The sequence below is a fragment of the Polistes canadensis genome, unplaced genomic scaffold, assembly GCF_001313835.1.
Source record: "Polistes canadensis isolate GaletaPanama2010 unplaced genomic scaffold, ASM131383v1 scaffold_36, whole genome shotgun sequence".
Lineage (NCBI taxonomy): Eukaryota > Metazoa > Arthropoda > Insecta > Hymenoptera > Vespidae > Polistes > Polistes canadensis.
This window is the reverse complement of record NW_014569583.1, coordinates 929716-953556: the sequence shown is the minus strand read 5'-3', so window position 1 is coordinate 953556 and position 23841 is coordinate 929716. Positions and strand designations below refer to the sequence as shown.

At 35.5% G+C, this 23841-nt stretch overlaps 1 protein-coding gene across 2 annotated transcripts in view; it reads right to left on the bottom strand.

Moving 5' to 3' along the window:
* Positions 1-23485, bottom strand: part of LOC106784481 (probable serine/threonine-protein kinase dyrk2) — a 98165-nt gene extending 74680 nt beyond the window's left edge. The window contains exon 1 of one of the 2 annotated variants that reach the window (XM_014744068.1): positions 21435-23485. In XM_014744068.1, the coding sequence (XP_014599554.1) occupies positions 21435-23288 (1854 nt within the window). In that variant the 5' untranslated portion in view covers positions 23289-23485. The remainder of the gene's footprint in view (positions 1-21434) is intronic. The other variant, XM_014744067.1, reaches the window with a different exon arrangement.
* Between the last annotated feature and the right edge of the window lie 356 nt (positions 23486-23841).

Sequence of the window (23841 nt, the reverse complement as noted above, 5' to 3'; positions counted from 1 at the left end):
ATCACAGGGCTACCGTTCATTTTATCGTTTGTTCGTTCGTTGCTTGTACTGGTCAAGGATAAGAGAGAAAGAGAAAGAGAGAAAGAGAGAAAGAGAGAGTCACAAAGTCACAATGAGTTTATTATATACCCAATAGTTTATAATAACAACATTTACTCATCATCAATGAGAGAGGGTGATGGTTGCTGGTTTTATTACGTATTTTTCACTACAAAAATGATTATTATGTCAAACTCATTCAACGTCACACTACTCTTTGAATATATTATTATTCTTTATTCTTATTTTGTTTATTCAAAAGTATCTTGATTTATAATAATATATAACGACGAAAATTCGTTCTTCTTTTTTATCGATCCGATGCGGATATTCGTTTTCCCGCAATCTCTGCATAAAATTATTTAGTTTCGGTGTGGATAGTAATTAATATAATTGATATCGTTTATAAACCAACGAGAAATGGAACTTAAAATTGGATTGAGTCCAATTTAAGGAAAAGAATGTTCTTTTTCTTTTTTTTTTATTTCGCGTAGGGAGACACTGTCGAATAATGCAAATTATCGAGAAATGAAAATGTACGAACTTGGTGACGATAACTCGAGAGTTAGGAACTATTTCAGTTTTGCAGTTGAACGTTGGCACCGAATAAAAAAAAGGTGACAATATTTACCGTTTTGTCTGACGTATTTCCCGTTTTTCAACTCTCCCATAACCATTTGGATATCTTTCTTTCCCTCTCTATCTCTTTATCTTTCTCTTTCTCTTATTTTCATCAAGAAGCGCGGAGCATGATTCATATAGCTCGACGTGTCTGCCTGTGCAGAGATAGAAGGTAGAAATTTGCATACAACATCTAGGAGGTAGACATCTGTAATCCTCCACCAAACCTTTCCCTTTTTCCTCTTTTTCTTATTCTTTCTCTTTCTCTTTTTTTTTTCATTTCGAAGAAGGAAAGAAACGAACGAAACGAAACCTGAAACTTCTTCTTCGTCGCAAAGTGTCCGTGGGTGGATGTTGAGAGTTATCCTATGGGTAAATTCCAAACGTACACTTTACGCCGAACTAACACACAGTATCCCAAGAGAGGATACGCGGATGGGAGCCAAATAAAATCCCCCCCCCCAAAAAAAAGAAAAGATAAGAAAAGAAAATGAAAATGAAAGAAATAATAAAAGATACGATAAAATTGGTTGATTACAAAGTTGCACACGATGATGGTATATTATCATCATCGTTGAAACGTGCACAAGGAGAAGATAAATAAAATGTTTTTCTTATTAAAGATCCATAAAAAAAAAAAAAACAAAAACGTACATGGATTATTTTTCTCGTTGAAAAATTAAACGAGTTATTTGAACGTGTTAGTCAAAAGAATTTGTTAAAAATGCTTCAAATACCATAATTCATCTTTACAAAATTCTTGATCAAATTCTTTAGACGATAAGATTAAAAAAAGAAATGAAAAAAAATTGGAGGAAAATTTAAAGCGATTATTATTATTATCTCGGGGAAAAACGCTGATTGAGAAATTTCTTCTCACGAAGAAAGAACCATAGAGGTACGAATCATATAAGGAATTCCAAGGGCACACGACGAACACCGATGGTGAGGAGGAGTCTGAGGAGACCTACCGAAAGGACGGTCAACGAACTTTCAGATTCTTTTGTGTGATTCGAAAACGTTCCTAAATCATTTTCATGTGCATCATAAGGCAATATCAACGAACTCAACTCAACTCAACCAACCAGAGGCCAGGGACAAACAACGCCCACGGATTTTTTCTTCCTTGTTCCTTCTTTCTCTTTTTTATTTATTTCTTTTTGTTTTTCTTTCTCTCTTTCTTTCTCTCTCTCTTTAGATTTGACAAGAAAACATAGTGAGACCAAAGATCACCGCTGTTGTTGTATCGTGTTTAATATTTCAAAAAAAAAAAAAAAAAAAAAAAAAAAAAAAAATTAAAAACTTGTAATATTATTTTAAGAAGAAAGTATAATATATATATGAGATAAAACGAAAAAACTGACACTGGATTGTGAGCAAAGGAAATTANCGGATTTTTTCTTCCTTGTTCCTTCTTTCTCTTTTTTATTTATTTCTTTTTGTTTTTCTTTCTCTCTTTCTTTCTCTCTCTCTTTAGATTTGACACGTTTTAAAACTTTTATCGAGAGGAACCCTTCTTCTACCATCATCATCCCTTTGTTTAATATTAAAAAAAAAAAAAAAAAAAAAAAGAAAAACTTGTAATATTATTTTAAGAAGAAAGTATAATATATATATGAGATAAAACGAAAAAACTGACACTGGATTGTGAGCAAAGGAAATTAAAAGAAAAAAAGAAGAAATCAAACGATCGTTAAAGGAAAGACGATTAAAAAGGTTCGAGTAGTTTGGAGAACAAAGGGTTTTCTTCGACTGCTAACTGGTCAATAACTTTCGTCGTTTAAAATACTACGACCTCTATATTACCTCGAAAGAAGACGAACAAGAGGAAAGTATTAAGAGAATGAGAGAGGAGATAGAGAAGTTGGAGAGAATGAAGAATATAATATAGTAATAGTATTCTCGTTCGTGTTTTTTTTCCATGAGCATAATGGTAATATCGTTATTCTTTGTTACAGCTAGTTCGTGTGTCAGAGCGTAGATAATTAAAGGGCGTGGAACTAGACAGGTACTCGGGTATACCGGGTACATCTCTTCTTCGTAAACGGATTCGTACCGGAAGCTATTTCTGGTCCAGAAGATTAACAACTAGGTACTACTACTACTACTACTAATACTACAACGGGAAAATGTTCGAGCAATAAAGACTTGACTTTCAACCTGACGAGATACCAGAAACGTGATTATTTTTTTCTCCACTTACCCCGAAGACATTATTATTTTCTATCTTTGAATCTTATTTCAATAACGGTAATAGATCAAAATTAATAAAATAGATAAACCAATAATAAATTAATCCTTTTACACGAATTTATTTTGATTGTTTATTTTGTTTGTTTTGTTTTTTTTTTTGTTACGAGTCAATCGTTTAATTTAATGATGGATAGTAATTCAAAAAAATTAACATCGTAAAAAGAAGTTTAATGGAAAAAAAAAGAAAAAGGGGATAACTTCAGTATATTTGTTAGGAGTACACAGATATATATATATATAGTATATATAGATAAACGTCGATAACGAGCAAGTTCATATAGGATTGTGGAGAATCAAATACCTGCCAGCCGCAAAGCGTTAATTAAGGTAAGCTATATCGGAAGGTTTTCGCTTGCTTTCACATCTAATCAAAGGGATAGCCAATATAGCGTCAAACCACCACCACCACTACCACCACCACCACCCCAATCTTTTTTCCCTCGATTCTCGTAATATTCACGTTTAATCAATTAAAAAAATATAATGAACCTTATTACCAGGAGGGTAACATTTTATAAGGGACTTATTAACGCGATCGTTTTATTTCAATTTTCTCGAACGTCAAGAATCACTTAAATTCTAATATTTCGTATGGAAAGGGGAACACAAAAAATAACTCTCTTTGTGATATAATAAATAAAACATATATATATATATATAATATAACAAAATGTCCATTAACGATGAGTGGATTTTTGAGTTAACTGAACAATGTAGTAAATCTACTTTAATGTTCGTATTATTTATCTGACTAATACGAGAAATAAGAAATTCTTCGAATCTTTTAGAAAATGTTTCTTAGCTTTATGGTAAGGCACGAAGCTGAGAAGAAGAAGAAGAAGAAGAAGAAGAAGAAGAAGAAGAAGAAGAAGGTTTGAGTCAATCCATTGGACGTCATGGATACTATTATAGGTAGAGGTGGTTACTGGCTACTTTCTTGCTGTTGCTGCTGTTGCTTTCTTTTATCCTTTTCTTTTTTTGGTTTCCTTAGGTGCTTTCTCGTGTAGAACAAACTACGGGCTACCAATCGTGGCAGCTAAGTTTAAGTGGGGTTACGAGATGAGGGTCAGCCCCGTTATTGCCGCATAATGTCGGAGATGTATACGCGATTGATGATAACACGTTTAGTTTACTCCGAAGATTAGATGTTATAACGATAGTGATAGTTCAAATTGTTATTGATAATAATTAATAGGAAACTACTCACGCGTCTGACCGAAACACACAATTTCTATCAAAAAATAAATATGCCATCGAATAATATTTCAAACGTGTTTTTTTGTTTAATTTTTCTATTTTTTTATTTTTTTCATTGAAAAATTGTCAGAAAAATGCAACGAACGCGTCAATTTCGTCTCGTTGGCGTTTTCATATAAACTATATATTTTTTTTTTGATGGATTCGATATGACGGACATATATATATGCATAAATGTTTTTAATGTAAACGTGACCTTTGCGATCATCCTTCCAAAATATTTTTCACGTTTCGAACAACTTTATGATATTTCTGTATGCATGTATTATATTATATATGCACAAGCACACTCTGATTGAAAATATTGGAAAAGTAAAAATCGATATCAAATTATAGGATCTTATAATTACCACAGTATTTTAAAAAGAGAGAGAGAGAGAGAAAGAAAAAGAAAGAGAGAGAGATAGATAGATAGATAGATATAATGATATTACTCGCGGGTTAAATTTAATAAGGATAATCCGAATTCCAAAAGTGATTTTTCTTAAGAGAAAAAAAAAAGATCAAAATGCCATCTTAATCTTTCACGGATGGATAATCCATTTATTCTGCAACGTTCTACGACATTCACCACTTATTAAAATTTTTATGTCTCATGTTAGAAGAAAAATAAAAAAAATCTAATCGAGCATCCTACTGTGATTCGTTTTAAGATGGTAGAATGGATGACGTTATCGAAAGGAAAAATAACGTAAAATGCGAATAGTACAAAGGAAAAAAATCGAATTACCGAGTCTTTTTTTTTTTGTTTATTTTGTAACTCCACTATATTCTTAACAGACATCTCGTCTTGTTGGATAAAGAAAGTAAGAAAAAAAAGATAGAAAGGAAAATCAGTCTTGAAGAAAATCATGCCCTCGAGTCGTGAAGATAAATCCAAACACAATTCTTGTCCTCGATAACGAGATTTCTAGTGATTCTGAAAACGACGACAAGGTAGATAGGTAAGTGCAAACTGCCAAGGTATACATCACTACTACTGACTGACTGACTGACTGACTGACTGAGTTTTAGTGGAAAACGAATCTCTAGGGAGTAAACAAGATATATGTTCGATAATAAAAGATACTCGAGGAAGATAGAAAAAAGATGATACGAGAAACGTAAACGATGATTCTTTTTTTTCTTTTTTTTTTCCAATCTATCGACGAAACTTGTCGCACAAAGATAAAAGAAAAGATATATAACGAAAAATTATTATTTTCTAAAAATATAAATTATATTATATTAGTATTATTATTTTTTGTTATTTTCTAGTATATAGTTTTTGTTATTACTTATCTACATTCGTAGAGAAGAAATCCTTTTTTACAACGGGCTTCGTGCTCGCGTGAAAACTATAGAATAACGTATACTACTTCTGAACATTGTAGATACAACGTGTAGGTTGAAATCAAACTAGCCACCTGGCTTTATCGCGGACGTTAAAGAGTTTTAAATCGACTTGGTGCTAGCATATTTACGATCACTCACATATGTCTACAGTTATTCTTCTCTCTTGGTATTATTACCTAAGAGATGTCGTTTCACGATCGAATAAATATTAAAGCTTAGGAAAATAAAGCTTTCATCTTTCAATTCGTTCCTTGTGTGTTATTTTGAAAGGAACTTTTATTTCTTTTTTTTTTTATGGTTGAAAGATAACTCGAATTTTTTGTTCTTTTTTTGATTCTATATCAAATGTATAGAGATCAAATTTTATATGGAAGAAAATATTGCCAAATGTTTTTCTATAAAAAATCAGTATTGATAAATATCTATTTATAATCAAGGAGAGGGGTTACAACATTCTCGTTGAAAAGGAATTATTGATAGGTTCATTCACCACCGGCCGACAATAGATGACGATCCATCGAATTTAGAAAGCCCATAGATACGTTTGGCATACATCATATTACATCGATGCATCAATCAAATTATCTCCTCGAGTATCAAGGTTTTAGCTAATATTGCAGGAAACTATACAAACATTAATACATATGTATTATATACGATCTACATATATATATATATATATATATATATAATACCCACCCAATATAAGTACAATGCTGTTTTACTCTCGATTACAAAAGCACTTATCCGTAAAGATCGCAAACACAAAGACATAATATTATCCTCGACTTGTTCTGATTTAGCTGTTCGTTTGGGATAGCAATAAAAAACAAAAAAAAAAAAAAAGGTGGCTCGTAAAATAGTCAAGAATACATGTTGTGTTTTCGGTCGAAGAGACACACGCGTGCAAGTACGTACGTCTCCTAGCGATACCAACCGATCAGCCTAATTAATATCTCGAAACTGGCGTGCCGAGTCGATATCTCGAGCACCGGGGAACACTAACTCGTGCTGGTATTATCGTCGACTTATCGCCGACTAAAACTCGGTCAGATGTGAGATGCTTTATTATTCGCCTCGGTTAAATTACGAAACGATTAAATTGTAAATAAATATATATGTATATATGTGTTTATGTATATGTGCATGTATCCTTCGACTCACGACGATGACGATGACGATGAAAGATAGTAAGGAAATTACTAACTTCAAAATTATTAACACTCGTTCGATCTATTTTTTTTTTTATTTTTGCTTTTTTTTACCTCTCGAACAAAATTTATAATTATTTTGTCGAGAGAAAAGAAAAAAAACAAAGATTATATTCCAACGATTTATAAAAGGAAAAAAAAAGAAGAAAATATTTCAAATTTATGTCGTAAGACGTAAATTTAAAAGATATAATATTAAATTAGGACAAGAAGAAAAATAAAAGGGGAAGGAAAGTTAGCGCGTTTATACGCTAATGCAAATATATGCAGAGAGAGAGAGAGAGAGAGAGAGAGAAAGAGAGAGAGAAAAAACGTCTAACACGCGAAAGCGCGTAATCTCAACTTGAATGAAAATTTAGCAAGCCAAATCGCGCTCAACCAATCGTCATTGTACGATATTACGGATCATTAAAGCTAGATCGGCCAGAATCAAACAAGTTTATTCCTTCTTTCTCTAAAGTATCTTTCTCCGTGTGGTTGCTTTCTAGATTGTCAGTTAGCTCGCGTTTTATAATAATTCTGTGGATTTGTATATCGATTTGTTCCTATACATATATACATGTTACCGTGAAACACCGAATTTGGAGAATGTCAAGATTCGCATGTTCGCTTGGTATATGCTCTAAATATAAATGTATAAAAATAAAACCAAATATTCGATCTTTATCGACGTATTTGGTATGTGTTAACATTCCCCAATTTCGGTCTTACACAATTACATATATACGTGTGTCATTTATATACATACTCGTGTATAATATATCTAAATACATAAATGTACAGGATCGAATCTACGATCAACGTTTGATTTCGTTTCATGAATTTGAGATACGTTAAAGAAAAATAAAAAACTAAAAAATAAAATAAAATAGAAACGGTGCTTCCTCTGATGAACCTCGAAAAATTGATCGACGTATCGCTCATCTCTTCTTTCTTCCTTTCATAAACGCTAATGTATGATGTAATCGTTCGTTTGAAAATTTGATAGAAAGATGGGAGAGAAAAAAATACAAAAGATAGAGAGAGAGAGAGAGTGTGTAAGAGATAAACGTAGATGAAAAAGTATTGAATGGATCGAATCAATCTAATAAAAGATCGAAGATCCGGTATCTAAAAATAGTACGATGCTGAGCGATTCGTCTGATTGTTAAAAGAAAAAATAACAAAATAAAAAATAGATAACCTGAGAGAGACACGTAGAGAGAGAGAGAGAAAGAGAGAAGGTGGGTGGATATCGATCGGTGCGGAGGAGAAGTAGGAAATTGGTGGTTAAGAGAGGAAAAAACTTTGAAAATTCGAACCAGGTCGAATTTCGTGTTGATTCAGGGAAAATTCTAGGCAAACCGATTCGCGTATGTCACATTACAATTAAACGTTGTCGTTGTGGGACGGATTACATCCCGAGCACGTTGGAAACTTTCGAAGAAGTTGGAATAAAGTAAACGACTACTAGCGTTTACTAGTAGTAACAACATCGATCAAAGGGGAAGAAAAATACTTAGAAAAGGTGAAAAAGATTGCCCGATCGTTAAATACGTGTGTGTTCGTGTAAAAGTATACATACATATATATATTGTATATATACGAAAGAGAGCTACCACCATGACGATGAGAGATGCCACGCGAGTCCTGTGTCTTTTCTCACACGCGATTTTACGATGAGAACAACACGACAACGACGACGTTTAACGCGGTATGCATACGTGAACGCAACGTGCCGAACTTGAATAAATTATAGTTAGACACTACGTCTACAGTCTGAAATTAAACGATTACTAGACGTGATCGCAAAAAATATATAAGAATCACGATTAATTAGATTGTTCTCGATAATGGATTTAACGATGATAATTTGAATATGATATATTAGAAGAGAAGAAAAAAAAAACAAAAAAAAAAAGGAACCAAAAAATTTTTCGAAAATATGAATCACTCGAAAGAAAGAAAGAAATAAAGCTAGAAAAATGAAAATAGAAGCGACCTAAGGAAGAAGGGGTTCATTAAATTGTGTTAAGGTAACTTGCCGGCGAAAGTAATACGAATGGAAAAGTTGTAAGATAGCACAGATTTAGGTTAACTCGAGGGTCTAAGACATATCGAAGGGCAGACATCTGGCCGATCAATCTGAAGCTGATAGAGTGAGTGAGAAAGAGAAAGAGAAATAGAGAGAGAGAGAGAGAGAGAGAGAGAGAGAAAAAGAGAAAGAGAGAGAAAGAGAGAGTTCATGTTACTTGCCAACGAGTGTTACGATTCACACATCTAGCAGAATATAAATATAAACGCGGACGTAAGGAAACGTTTAGTTTATCATTCTCCATTTCTATTTTATTTCAACACATATAGAACACTTATAATATATATATATATAAATCTCCATGTTTATTACCCTCAGTCTAGAAATTTCGTATTTTCACGATTCGTAACAATATTACTTGTACACGATATACTTTTGACGGGGTACACAGAGAGAAAAAAAAAAAGAAAGAAAAAAGAAGAAAATGTATCATACAAATAATTACGATTCGTGAATGAAGCAACGATTTTTTAATTATAATTCTCCTATTACTCCCCAACGAGAAGGACGAAAATGATTTGATGTTTTGTTTTGATTTTTTCTTTTCTTTTTCTTTTTCTTTTTTTGAAATCAAAATGACAAATAAGATTGGAAATACGGCAAAATATATTCCCGATTTTGTTCTCTCGAAGGAACACGAATCGACGACACCTTCCAGAGACGACGACGCGCGCGCGCTGCTGGACCAGCCGGATCCCGCGAATCTGCTTGCGATTTTCTCTAGCCCTCGTAGGGAGCGCGTACCCACTGGTGGCACAACTACTACCACTACCATCACCATCACCATCACCACCACCACCGCCACCATCAACAACCAGTACCGTTCGAGGAGAGTACCGACGTTGAAAAGCACCCTTTGCGTCGGTGTACTACGTTCGCGACCGTAAAGGATCGAGAGAGAGAGAGAAAGAGAGAAAGGGAAAGGGTGAGTGAGAGGGTGAGATGGGCTGAGAAAGACCCCCCCCCCGACTTGGGGATATATAATGGTAGCACGTTTGAGAGAGAGAGAGAGAGAGAGAAAGACAGACATATACTCTCTCGTTGGTTATACTGGGGTGGGATCAATATGAGGTTGGACGAACGCGGGAAATTCGCGCGCAGGTCCTTCTACCCCCACACGATCAGCCCACACCCTTCATTTTCTATCTTACTCTCTCTCTCTCTCTCTCTCTCTCGTGATTCCTCTTTTTCCGCTTTCTCCTTTTTCTTTCTTTCTTTTTTCTTCTTACTCTTTATTCATCGTATCAAACAGCGCATATCTTCTCTCTCTCTCTCTCTCTCTTTCTCTCTCTCTTTCTAACTTCGACCTGCCCTACCTTCGAAATAGCTGCCCTGCTTTCCATTGCCCTCACCTGATTGTTCACGCACGATCATAACGCCCACTCGCGACGCCCTTACATCTCTCTCTCTCTCTCTCTCTCTTTCACTCTCTTCTCCCTGTCGTTTCATCCTTCTTGCTTGCTCTCTCTTTTACAATCAGCATCGCCATCTACACGTAAGTAAATTCGTCCTGTCGAAATTGCGGTATAAATTCGAGAGTATTCGAAAAGCTTCTTTTTCTTTCCTTCTTTCTTTCCTTCCTTCCTTCCTTCCTTCTTTATACCTTTTCCTTTCTCTTTACCTTCGGATACGGTAGAGGGTGGGAGAGGAGGATTCGATTTAAAGATCGAAATGAATACTCTGAATCGGAAGAGGCACTTGACCTCTTTCCAAGCGTACCCTCTCTCTACTCGTCTCTTAATTAATCCCGATTCTTCTTCTTCAAAAAAAAAAAAAAGGAAAAACAAAAAATAAAACAAAAATAGAAAAGAGTGCGAGATAGATAAGCAGAAAGCTAAGGGAGTAAAGAAAAGAACAAAAAAAAAAACAAGCGAATTAGGTCTATTCTTGAAAGAGAAGATAAATTAAATTGTTCTTTAAGTATTGAACAATGAACTTTTCGATATGATTGTGAAAAAAATGGAAATTATAATATTTCCCGGAGATTTATTTTCCTCGAAGACAGGTGGTAGTGATAGTGGTGTTGGTGGTGGTGTATAATCTCAAGAGGGATGAACCAAAAGATACGGTAGATGACGCAGAAACTTGGATATGGAAGAGTATCCTTCGTGAATTGGACTTTGGCCAGGACGTATAAACGTATAAACGTCGTGTTTTTTTTGTTTATGTCTAACTCCATTACCACAATCGTATGAGCCACAAGATCGTCCAAAGGGAGTAGATGATAGGTAGGTAGATGGTGGTAGTAGTAATATTCATGGATTAAGTGGTGTACTTGAAAGCGTTCAAAGTTCAAGAATTTCTTGCTAGTTTCGAGATCCATACTACTGCGTTACTACTTCCTAAAGCACCGTGTGAAGTAGCGCTACGTGGAATTACGGTTTGTTGCGGACGATCATGGTATGCGAGAGTATGAATCACGAGGTATCGTGTTTGCTTTCTACCATGAAATCGTGCACTACGATGTTTCTTGGTATAACGAGTCGAAATTATAATAGCATCGATGGACGAACGATAAGAATGTGGTATGTGTATGTGCATCTGTATGTGTAAATGATTGTTCAATCATCGATTATTTCAACAACAACAACAACAACAAAAATATCAAAACAATTTGCCTTTCCAATGGGAGATGTTAATTCAACTATTATAAAAATAAATATAGTAGGGTATATTAAAGTTAATCGTAAGGTTGGACGTTTTCTCTATTTTATTACGTTAGGTATAATTGAACACCTGTATTATATGCGATAAACTTCCGGCATCGAATCTATATACCAAAGAATGATATTTTCTCGGTACTTTATCTTCGCATTATACGAGAAATATAAAGTTTTATGGCTTCGCTTTTGCGTTCCAACTGCGAAATGAGCTTATGAGTAACTGGTGTTGGTGTCTCTCGACATTAGTATCGATTAAAATAATAAACATTTGACATTTTTTTTTTTTTTCGATAACTCGTTTGCTCATTGTTTTTTATTTACTTCTTTACTTTTGTTTATTCACCCTAGGATTAATCCTGTTCCTTTTTTTCTTTCTCTTTTTGATATCCAATTATATTAATGCAAAGAACAAAATATGCAACAGCGAGATTCGAGAATGTTTTTGTTTTTTCCTTCGAATTTTTAATTTTTATTTTGATATTAATTGTACCTTTAAGTTTTAAACTACGAAAAAATGTGGTTAAGGTTCGTTAAAGACAACGAAAAAAAAGTTGCATTCAGATTTCGCGTGAGATTTTGCGTATTTTCTTCGAGGAAAATGTAAAAAAAAAAAGAAAAAAAACAGAAACTCGTTTTACCGCCCCTTTCGGTCGAGGGTAGCATAGCTAATGCAAAGTAAACAAATTCTTGGCAAGACGCGTTAGAGGCTTTATACGCGGTCTGCATTTTCTCATTGACGGGTGGGGTGCATATATTCTTATCTTCTATTCTGTCTCAATGCTTTAATTTACTCTAGTAAATATATAGTGACTTTGAGAAGGTGTTTTATTTTTTACCGTGAGAGTTCAATTACGATCAATCATTCGTACAAAAATTGGATAATATTTCTATTAACCGTACCGTTACGTATCGAGAAAAAAGTTTCTTTTTCAAATTACATAAATGTCATGGTCTATATGATTGATCGATTAAGAATATCATGGTTCAAAAAAAAAAGAATAAATAAATAAAAAGAAAAACCATAAAATAAAATTACGCTTACGATTGGTGATGAGCGACGATAACAAAAAATTCCCCATGAATTTCGTAGGAATTAATGAGCACCCAACATTAAGGGACGTTAAGATGTACTCATGAAAGAATCTTTATTACAGTTAATCCTAACTATGACTTCACGAACGTTTGCCATGGGAAAATGTTAGATCGGTCAAGTTACGATGATCGTTTATATAGCGGCAAATTGTATTCGGAATCTAAATCTCATTGGTACTACTACCCACATAATGTTTTTACTGAAATTACGTGTCCGCATATATGCGCCCGCATTATCTCGTATAGAAACGAATCGACGAACGTGATTAACTATGATATTATTATCCCATCTATCTCACGTTCATTTTGCATAAAGCTTCGCGAGCAAATATTTAATAATTAATGATTAAATTTATTTTGTGTTAAAATATATATGTATATACTGATATTTTAGTTAGAAGGTTTGCTTGTTTTTGTAACTATAATATTGTAGTGTTAAATGCAAAATCACTGGTGTTATGAATACGATTACTGTAACAAGAAACAGAGGATTTAATTAAATTATATAAACAAGAAATGATTAATATTTATGAATTTTAACAATTATACAACGAACATAGAGGAAATGTTTCAGAATAGGTGACATAAGCTTCTTGGTAAACCTAATCATTTTCCGTGACATAAAGGAAAGATAAAAAGAAGAAAGCGTAAAACGAAATTATTCCCTACGAAACACATTTCTACCATTCTCAAAGAGAAATGTTGAATTATTATTGTTAATTTTATTTCCTACGATATTTATAATGTAACATTTGAAAATAATCCTTTACGTATCTAATGTTTCTTTTTAATAAATTCAATATTTCACGTTTAATAAATTGACTCTTGATTTTTTTGATTAAATAATTTATTAATTAGAAATGCTCTTGTGTTATCCATGGAAAAAAAAGAAAAAAATTAATTAGTGCTGTCATCTCTCAAACATTTTACACGGTACTATACAGTAACATCGGCAAGGTAGAAATCTAGAAGTCGATAAGAAAGTGACGTTGCAGGAACCTGCTGCATCCACAGCTGCAAAAATACGGTCGATCATATAGTCGGTGGGATTATCCCCTTTTTTACCGCAAGTTGCATACAACGAATAAATCGTAAATAGAATAAACAAATGTTTTTCAATTTTGCAAATCACTTGAAAAAGAAACAAAACATTAAAACAGAAGAAGATATTCAGAGAACTATCGTATGAGGATATATATAAATAATTTGTATATTTTTTCCGAATATAAAAGTTTTGTTTCAAAATGATATTAAAATTATCTGTCAAAAGTATGATAAAAAAAAAAAGAAAAAAAGAAGAAAAAGGTTTGTTACAAAAATGTAATCGTTAATTTATGATAATTTGAAAGAGGATTAATTACTATGCCCCAGGCTGATCTTAATCTAAAATTAGCTGATCTAAAAAGAAAAAAAAATTCCAAGGAAAGTTTTCGAAATAACGAGTAATTAACAGTTTCGCTAATGACATTTTCCGAGCCGTCAAGCAACATCATTACGAATTGTGAGAACGTGCTGGCTGAACCAATAATAAAAATAGAAGTGTTGTCTTCTATTCTTTGAACACTAACAGGGTTTTAAACATACGCATACACGCACACATGCATATACAAGCATATCACACATTGTAATGGGAATGATGTTGGGAACAAGAAAAACACTGGTTTTGCGGTTTGACGAGAGGAACTGCAGGAGATCTCGTTTATCGGATGATTAACGCACCGACCGCAATTTCAACAGGTCCTAAAAAAAATATATTTCCCCTTGAGTCGTCTCCTTCCAGATCAAATTGCATAGAGGAGAACCTACTTTACATAACACGGTTGCCATAAGAATCGTAACGCGAGTAAAATGATCGTAAAATGTTGTTTTTTCTTTTCTTTTTTCTTTTGCCTTTTTTCCTGATTTTTACGTCGAGAAAAATTGTATATATAATTAATCTTTGAAAGAAAATCAATTTTATTCTAAACAAATATAAATGAATAAAGAAAAGAATAAAAGAAATCCTTTTTTGTGGTTTCCGAAGAGAAAAGGAGAAAAATCTTGATAATATATATCTTTGTTTTAAAACGGTTCGTTTATTTAGGACGGAAAAGTAAATTTTTCGATATCTTTTTAAAAACACACGTAGATAAGTAATAACACGAAATCAAGTCTGAACGTGCTCGGGCCCTTTCGTTCGTTATCTTCTTCATCGTAAAATAATGCCACGTGCTTTCACGAAGCCGGTTTTCTACTAAAATTGCCTGCCTGCTGCTGCTGCTGCTGCTGTTGTTGGTGCTGCCCCGACGACCGACCACCGTCCGCGTTGACACAAGAAATTTGTGTTCGTGAGAACGAAGAAAAGAAAAATGTATTTATATGCATCGTGAAGGAAACACACGAGGAGGGTTGGGAGGGACTGAGGGGGAGAGTTCCGTTTCTGATTCAAACACAGCTGTGTCCCGTGAACCACTTTTCTTTCTTTCTTTTTCTCACTAACTTGGAACTAATACAAACGTATGATAAAAAAAACAAATCGATTCCTCTAAATATATTTTCCCCAATTATTTTTGAAGACTATATATACGAGAGAAAGATAGAGAGAGAAGATTTATTTAATAAATATTTAATATTGATGATAAATTATTTCTACCGGAGTGTAAAAGTATAAACGATTTATGCGAAGAAAATAATGAAAAATTATAAGACAAAATAAATCTCTCTCGACGGTATAAAGAAACAAAGAAAAAAAAAACCGATAAAACTAAAGGAAGAAGAAGAAGAAGAAGAAGAAGAAGAAGAAGAAGAATAAAAAGAATTTAGCTTTATAACCAAAACAAGACGCGGCTTTGCACCGGCCAAAGTCGAAGGAGTTTGCCGGAGAGCAGCAAACGTTGTGCCACGTAAAGCGAGTGATTTAAAGCTACGTGGGGTTGATAATCCCTTCGAGAAAAAAGGAGTTAAAAAAAAAAAGGGACGAAAATAAGAATAAAAAGAAGAAGAAGAAGAAGAAGGTAAGAAGTAGAAGCGTGATCGTTGAAGCCGATTCTTACGGAATCAGGCGCAAAGAAAACGGTGCAGGAGAGTAAAAGAAGAGAAAAAAAGAAAGAAAGCAAAAGGGTAAGAAGAAGAAGAAGGAGAAGAAGAAGAAGAAAAATAAGAACATACAAAAGATCGACTTCCCCATTGGAATCGAAGGTAACGTCGCGTACTGTCGTGCAAAAGGCATAGAATGGGCAACGATGGCTCAAATGGCCCGTATTTCAATAATGATAAATCACCCTGGTTCGACGCACCGACAGACATGGCCGGTTTGAAGATCTCACAGTGAGATATCCCCGTCAGGGGTCTATCTCTTACCTTCCATCTTATAAGGCCCTCTCTTTCTCGTCCTATCCCTACAGGACGCTTCAAGATCAACTCGTGACTTATATCCGTTCGACAGAAATCCTTCTTCTCTCGCATGAATAAGAAAGAAAGAAAGAAAGAGAAAGAGAGAGACATAAAATCGGCCTTTTAAAAGAATACACGATCAAAATGTCGGATTTGTTTTTTTATTTTTTAATTTTGTTTATTTTTTTTTGGTTTGTTTGTTCTCATCTTCTTCTTCTTCTTCTTCTTCTTCAAACCTCCAATATTTGCCTTGCATCGATAACCTCGTAATCGACGCGAGACGAGTGGATTGTAAGATCTTCGAATATATAAATAAAAAGAAAGAAGACAAGTTACAAATGATCAAATAAACATATGAATTTACGCGTAGAAAATTTATAAAAGAAGTAGAAAAAAAATAAATAAATAAAAGGCGAGATAATAATAAAAGAGGATGAAAATATTTCGATCTTATCTTCGATTAATTATTACTTGATGCAGGTTAGTGGCGAAAGACGAGTAAATGAAATCCAAGAGTTAACTCTCTCGTCTTTTAATCCTTCTGACACCATTTTTCTACCCCCCCCTCCTCCTACTCCTCCACCACCATCATCATCATCATTTGTTCGTTTTCTTTCAACGCCTTTAACGCGCTTCCTGTAAGATTGTTAAATATGATCGTCATTGACATGATCCGAGTCGTGGCTCTGGCCTTTTAAAGTATTTTTCTTTTTTTAACGAGTATTTTAAATATCATCGTTTGAAATAAAATTCGAAGGAGAGATCGAAATGATTCGATAAACTTTTATTATTATATACTTTTGCGGGCTAAGAGAGAGATTCGAAACGATGAAAAATATAAACGATGTTAAATAAAATGGTAATATATTAAATACCCGAGAATCGTTTAATTATTATCTTGTACGAGAAAAAGAGAGAGATAAATAAATTCACGCGACAAATGTAATTGTCATTGATACTTGTGAAAATTGTAAAGAGACAGTAGGAGAAAGAAGGAAGGAAAGAAGAAAGGAAGGAGACTCGTTTCGAGATAAACAAGAAAAAATTTTACTTTAAAATTTTATGGATAAATTTTATTATTGTATAAAAGAAAAAGAAAAAAAAATATATTTTCTCCAGTCACCGCGGTGTAACATATAAAAAAAAAAACCTCATGCAATATCATTCTCAATAATAATTCAACCAGTCGGTTATCATGGAAAATTCGAGAAAGAATCCCCCATTCATCCTGTCACGTAGTTATATTCGCGTTTAGACGAACGCGTGAAGCGTACAAAAAAAGATAAAAGAAGAGAAAAAGATAAAAAGAGAGAGAGAAGAGAGAAATCATGGAAGGATAAACTCCTACACGAGAATGTTTATGGTCTGATATAACGTAAGCTTTGCTACAAAGTGTTGTTGCACTACTCTCCTCTTTCTCCTCTCTTTCAACGCGTATGCAAAATCGTTCGAAAGCCGTGAATACAGGATGCGGAATCGATTTGAGTTTTCTCTCTCTCTCTCTCACTCTTTCATTCTCTCATTCTCTCAATTCTAGAAGTCGTCGTCGTTGAATACGGATTCTCACCAGACCGGTGGTGTTCCCAGGTTGTTGCAGCTTTATCGGCCATAACGAGGAATCCAATGAACACGTTTATTATTATTCCATCGTGATTTGAGGACAAAAAAAAGGTTCATCAAAGTTTACGACGAAAAAATTTATGCGATAAATGATTATTTAAAAATCGTATTATCAATTGTATACGTTGCATGACAATCAAAGGATTAACGTATCGATGGATTAAGCAGAGAGTTTTTTATTTTTTTTTTTTGTATTTTCTCTCTTTAGAAAAATGATCAAGTTTTTTCTATATTATGTCTGTTGGTAATCGTTGTCACACGATGAAAAAGGGGTATAAATAGACGTAAATATAATACGCGTTAAAATGCGTTAACTTTTTATTTTTCATCGAGAACTATCGTAGACTATCTCAACTTAATCACACTTCGCAAGTATTATTTTCCATGGAACCCATAATCAAACTGAGAATGAAGATAGATACTTGCAAAGATAGAGTAAGAAAATAAATATGCATACTGTTTTTTAAAGTATACGGGGCGTTGTTCAATCTTTTTCTTCTTCTTCTTTTTTTCTTTACACCACCCTACTCCCAATCCCAACTTCCATCCTAACGCCTTTCCTTTTATTTTTTTCTTGTTCTCTTTCTTTCACCATATTCGCGATCATACGAATTTAACGCCATGGTTCTTAACGGCGAAGAAAAAATGACTAGTAATTTGCGAAGGCAGACGGCAAATTAGTAGTAATCTACATGCCTTTCAACGGGCCCAATGAAAATGCCTCTCCGGAGTAGTACCGGATGCGTAAGGTCACGCGTCCCTCACCTAGGTCGCTTTTATATCGCGTTAAGAAAAATAATATACGATGAAAATAATTGAAAATAGACGATAGAAGAAGAAGAATATAGTCATCATCGATAAAAGCAGGGCACTGCGATCGTTCCAGACATTGTTCTATGATCTATGCGAATATTTTCTAACGTTTCACGAACGAGATATACTATTTGAAATACAATCAATTCAAATCAATATCTAATATACGGGAGATATAAAGTATTTACACGTTACCCTTTCCTTTGAGCTCGTAAAATTTTTATATCCGATAAATTAGAATAAAAATAAAAAAAAAAAACAAATCCATTTTCGTAAAAAAGTCCCGGTTACGAAGTATCTTAGAAATTTGCTGACAGAAAAAAAAAAAGAAAAAAAAGGAAACCAAAAAAGAGAGTTACTTCGAACGGGAGATGATAGTAGTAGGAACAAAAAAATATGTATATAAATGCCGGAGGGGGATAAGAAGACGATGCAGCGCAACGGCAGTCTTTAAAATCGAACGGAAATCCAGTTTAAACGTCTACCTACGTGGCAGTGGACTACTAATAATAGAGTAAAGATACTCGGATGGATAGAAATACGACTTCCTACGGCAAGAGTCGGTTTCCTCCCCGGTTCGCGATCGTCCTAAGAATAACGGGCTTGCGTTAGATGCATTATCCCTAGGGTAGAAGAACAAGAATAAGAATAAGAATAAGAAAGGGAAAAATAGAAATAAAGTGAGGGAAAGAAAGAGAGAGAGAGAGAGAGAGAAATGAGGCACAGTTCAAACACAGTGTATATTCCACATGCGCACACACATGCTTCCACTTATTCACAACTATAAGTCTCAGCTGACCACATTGCACGAGAGTGAGGAAGCCAAAACGTGATCGGATAGATCCTTCCACGACTCATCCTCTTTTCGACGATTCTATTCTACGTCGAGAGACCTTCACACTTGCTTTCTTCTATTCAATTCCCCTTTCACCCTCTATCTTCCTCTCCGCGTCTCCAACTATCGGTTTTTTAATAAATTGTTCGGAAGTCTCGAGTGGCGCACACGCTTTACTTGCCAACGCATAAACATTTGGTTTTTTTTTTTTTTAGGGTTACTTTCTCATCCTACTTTTCTTCGAATTTTCAAACAAATCGATAACCTGAACTAGTATTACCAGAGATAGAGTCTTGATATTTTTTTAAAAAATTGCATATCTCATCAACGAGATTGTAATTTAACTGAAAGAAAAGGGAAGAGAAACAAACACAATGTGATATTTTTATTCATCGAAAGATGAATATATCGAATAAAATCGTTTTCTATTTTCTTCTATTCTACCTGTATTTTATAGATTTTGTTTTTTTCTTTTTTTTTTTCTTTTTATTAATAATCTCTACTTACGCTTCTGAAGAAAACCGGCAGTAACTGGTGAATAGGTTCGATAGTCGATAACTAATTACAGCTTAGCAGCCTCCCGTAATACCAGCTTTTCATCCGAACGAACATTATACCTACCTACCTTATACTAAACGAGTAGTAATTAAACGAGACGCTGTTTGTTCCTTATACAAGTTTGCCACTGTTTAATGTCGCTTATGTCCTGATATATTTTATCTTTCATTCTTTCTTTCCTTCTCTTTCTTTCTCTCTCTCTCTCTCTTTCTGTCTCTTTCATTCTCGATTTGATATTTTAACCATAGCTAAATCTAAACACGTACAATTCCCTAAAAACAATCTATATATAATTGCATAGAAATCTTCCGCCGTGTTAGTATTTAAACTCTGCGTTGTTATCTGACTACTTTAATCCTATGGTATATTTACCCGTCTATCATAGTCTTCGATTTTATTTATTTGTCTATCTTCTCCTCCTATAGCATGGTGTTTAAGATTTATTACGAAATAAATTAAGAAAATATTGAATGATCGCAAAAATAAAGTGTGTGTGTGTGTGATAGAGAGATAGTAAAGAATTTGATGAAATTTGGAAACTTTTAATAATAAACATGTTGATAAAGGTATCGACAATTCATGACAATTGAAAATAAAAATTTGTTCTGTTATATCATATAGATTTTGTTCACAAAAAGTTAGCGAAAGAATATTTTCCCTTCCTTTCTCTCTTTCTTTCTTTCTCCAACAGAATACTATTGGAAATCGATAAATTTGGTTAGAATTTCGATCGTGCGACTATTCAATAAAAATTTCAACAAAATTGTTCCATTTTCGTTTATTTTTTTTTTTTTCGATTTTTATCGAGAATTCGAGAGAAAAAGAAAATAATTGCGTTTTACGTTTGCTACACGAGACTTTATATAGAAACTCGAGTGTATTATTTTCCCGAATTTTCGATAGCTTGAGGAAAAATCAAAGAATCCTTATAACGTTGAGTTGTAGAAGGAAAAGCTCAGGCGTTTCTTACCGAACAGGTCAAGAGGTTGATAACGAGAGAGTCGATCTCCCGTTACCAGACGATATTACAATCGACGAAACCTCTCTCTCTCTCTCTTTCTCTCTCTCTCTCTCTTTCTCTCTCTCTCTCCCTCGGTTTCTTATTTCTCTGTCCTTTCTCAACCATGCACGAGTGGGGGAGATTTGAAGTTCCACCTAGCTATTTATTTATTCCGTAAGAAAGCGAACGGGATTCGCGAGTTAAGAGTTAAGTATTATACCTCGAGCATTTTCTCTGTAGTTCGACAAAAAAAATAATAAAAACGAAAGAGAAAAAAAAAAAGAAGAAAAATAGGACAAATTTATTATAAGACCGGCTTCTCGAGTGTCTCCCATAATTTACTACTTCGTTGTTTCTTATTATCGATTACGAGCCATGACCAAAGTTGTTTCTCTTTCTTTCTTTCTTTCTTTGATCAACAACAGGAAATCGCAACGATTAAGGATCAACTTATAAAACTTTTCCGTCTTGATTAACACTTTCATCTAAGTATACACCTGTTTCGTGATAATTCATCGTAAAAATAGTAATAGAACCGAGTTAAATAATAATAATAATAATAATAATAATAATAATAAGAAGAAGAAGAAGAAGAAGAAGAAGAAGAAGAAGAAGAAGAAGAAGAAAAAGAAGAAGAAGAAGAATAAGAGTTTGAAAGCTTACGACCTTCCTTCGCGAACGAAGGACTTACCTCTTCCGCGAATGATCTCTGCTGCAACGAAGCCCAACACATGTTGCATGGACACACTTCCTTCTCCTTGAAATTTTCACCTCTATCTCTTTCCCTAGTACCTAGCTGAGGTGGCGGAGGCGGTACAGGCGGCGGCAAAGGACTAGTAGCAACCTCGAGACTATCCGAACTGGAATTGTGACGCCTAGGAGGTGTGATGTTCGTAGTGACGTTACCTTGGGATGCTCTTTTAGTTTCGACGGATTTCGAATAAGGCGAAGATAAGTAAAGATTCAATGTGCACTTGTTTTGTTGGGGCTGCGGTTTCAAAAAGTCATCCAAAAGATAAAAACTTTGAGCCCTGCTCGATCTCGTAGTCGAGGATGACGTGCTAGTAGTTGCGGTACCGGTTGTACGAGTATCGGCAGTCTGATGATCGATTCTACAAAAGCTCTCGCGATTTGTTCTACCTCTGCACTCGTCCTTGAACTGATGATGTCTCGCAAGCGAGTGCCTACCGGCGACGGCGGTTTCCTCGACGATTTCTCGATCCGCGGATGTCGCGTTACTATTACCGACAGCCTCGCTAAGTTCTTGATATAATCTACGACTGACCTTGGTCCTGGCAGCTTGAACAGAGAACTCGCCGTTCTCTCTGTATATATCCCTGGTGACTCTGGAGACACGAGCCGAGTAAGAGCTCGGTTGTTGTTGATACCTCGCGGTCGAAGAAGATTTGCTAGCCGAGCCGCGGGATTGTTCCTCCCTCGAACGTTCGACCGTGCTGTTTTCAATCATCGAGACGCTCATGTTGTGAGAAGAAAATGAGTTCTGAAGCGAGGCAGCGGTCGCGTGCGAGGAAGTCGAACTTCCTCCGCCAACTGTGGGAGCTCGAAGAAGGGCACCAAGGGAGCGCCATTTCCTATCCTGTTGTTGCGGCGGTGCCTGCCCTCCTCCACCGGTGCTGTTAGCTAGAACGTTGGTCGAGCTAGAAGAAACCGAGGACCTGGTCCACTTCCTCTCGTTGCTCGGTGACGTCAAAGATACGCTGTTACCGACGGACCACTTCCGTTCCCCCATGGTGGGTGACGTCATCGAGGACGGCCACTTTCTCTCGTTGGAGGGTGACGCCGCCGCCATCGAGGTGCTCGACCACTTTCGCTCGGACGAGGGCAAAATTGAAGTGGTGGTGGTGGTGCTGCTGGTGGTGGTGGTCACCGAACTCGAAGACCCACCGACCCCGCCGTTTAGCTGTTCCTCTCGTTGTCTCGCTTTCCACCAAGACGAGGTAGACGTGAACAATATCAGGGCACCCTTCAACGGATTCTGATTTTTCGTCGAGCTAGCGCTCTTCGGGGATTGCTCGCGATCCTTCGTTTTCAATAATTCGCGAAAGCTCGAGGGCTCGCACTCGCGATCACTGAAAGCTGACGCGTCTCGATCTCTAAATGCACTTTTGGCAGCGGCCACCTCCTCCTCGTGAAAGATCGTTGCGTTGGTGCTTCGCAAACGTGGTCTGACTTTGACAAAACCGTAATCGTTACTGTCTTGTATCGCATCGGTCTCGATTCCTCGATGCTGTTGTTGTCGTTGCTGAACGTTGTTACTCGACTGTTGAAGCAAGGAACCGCTCTGACCGGACGAATACTGATGATGATGATGATGCTGTTGCTGCTGCTGCTGCTGGTGCTGTTGCTGCTGAGAATGATGATGATGATGATGGTGGCCGTTGGTAAGTTGGAGGCTCGGTTGTTGCAACAATGTCGAGGTTCTTGCACGATGACCCTCGCCGACGGTACTCCTTTGTAGACAGGAGAAGCTCGCGGAATGACGCAAGCTCGAGGGCGGATTGCTCGGCTGACTCACGCCTAACATCTTTTCTCTTTTCTTCTTCTTCTTATACTTTTACTACTGCTGCTGCTGATGCTGCTGCTTCTTCTTCTTCTTCTTCTTTGCTCTTTGATCTTCCAACGCGTACGCGGGAGTAAAAGCCGGTAAGATGGAAAGAGAGAGAGAGAGAGAGAAAGACAGACAGACAGGCAGACAGACAAAGAAAAAGATAGAGATAGATAGATAGATAGATAGAGATAAAAAAAGATATAGAAAGAAAGAGGATTCTGTGTAAGAATAAAAGAAAGAGAGAGAGATAGAGAGAGAAAGAGATAAACAAATGTATGTAGTCTCGAAGTCGGTTAACTGTTTCCGATTTATCTACGGAATATGTAGTGAAAAGTGAAAAGACTAACGAATGACGCAAAGTTATGGCGACGTTATGCGATTTAACGGACGGCTCAGGTTGGCACGCACGACTGTTGGGTGTTCGTTACCCTGGCAGTGTTTTTATCGGTCGTTGCCTTGTTAATAATATCCAACGACGAAGACAACAACCACGAGGACGAATAATATGAACCGGGCAAAGTTTCTCTTC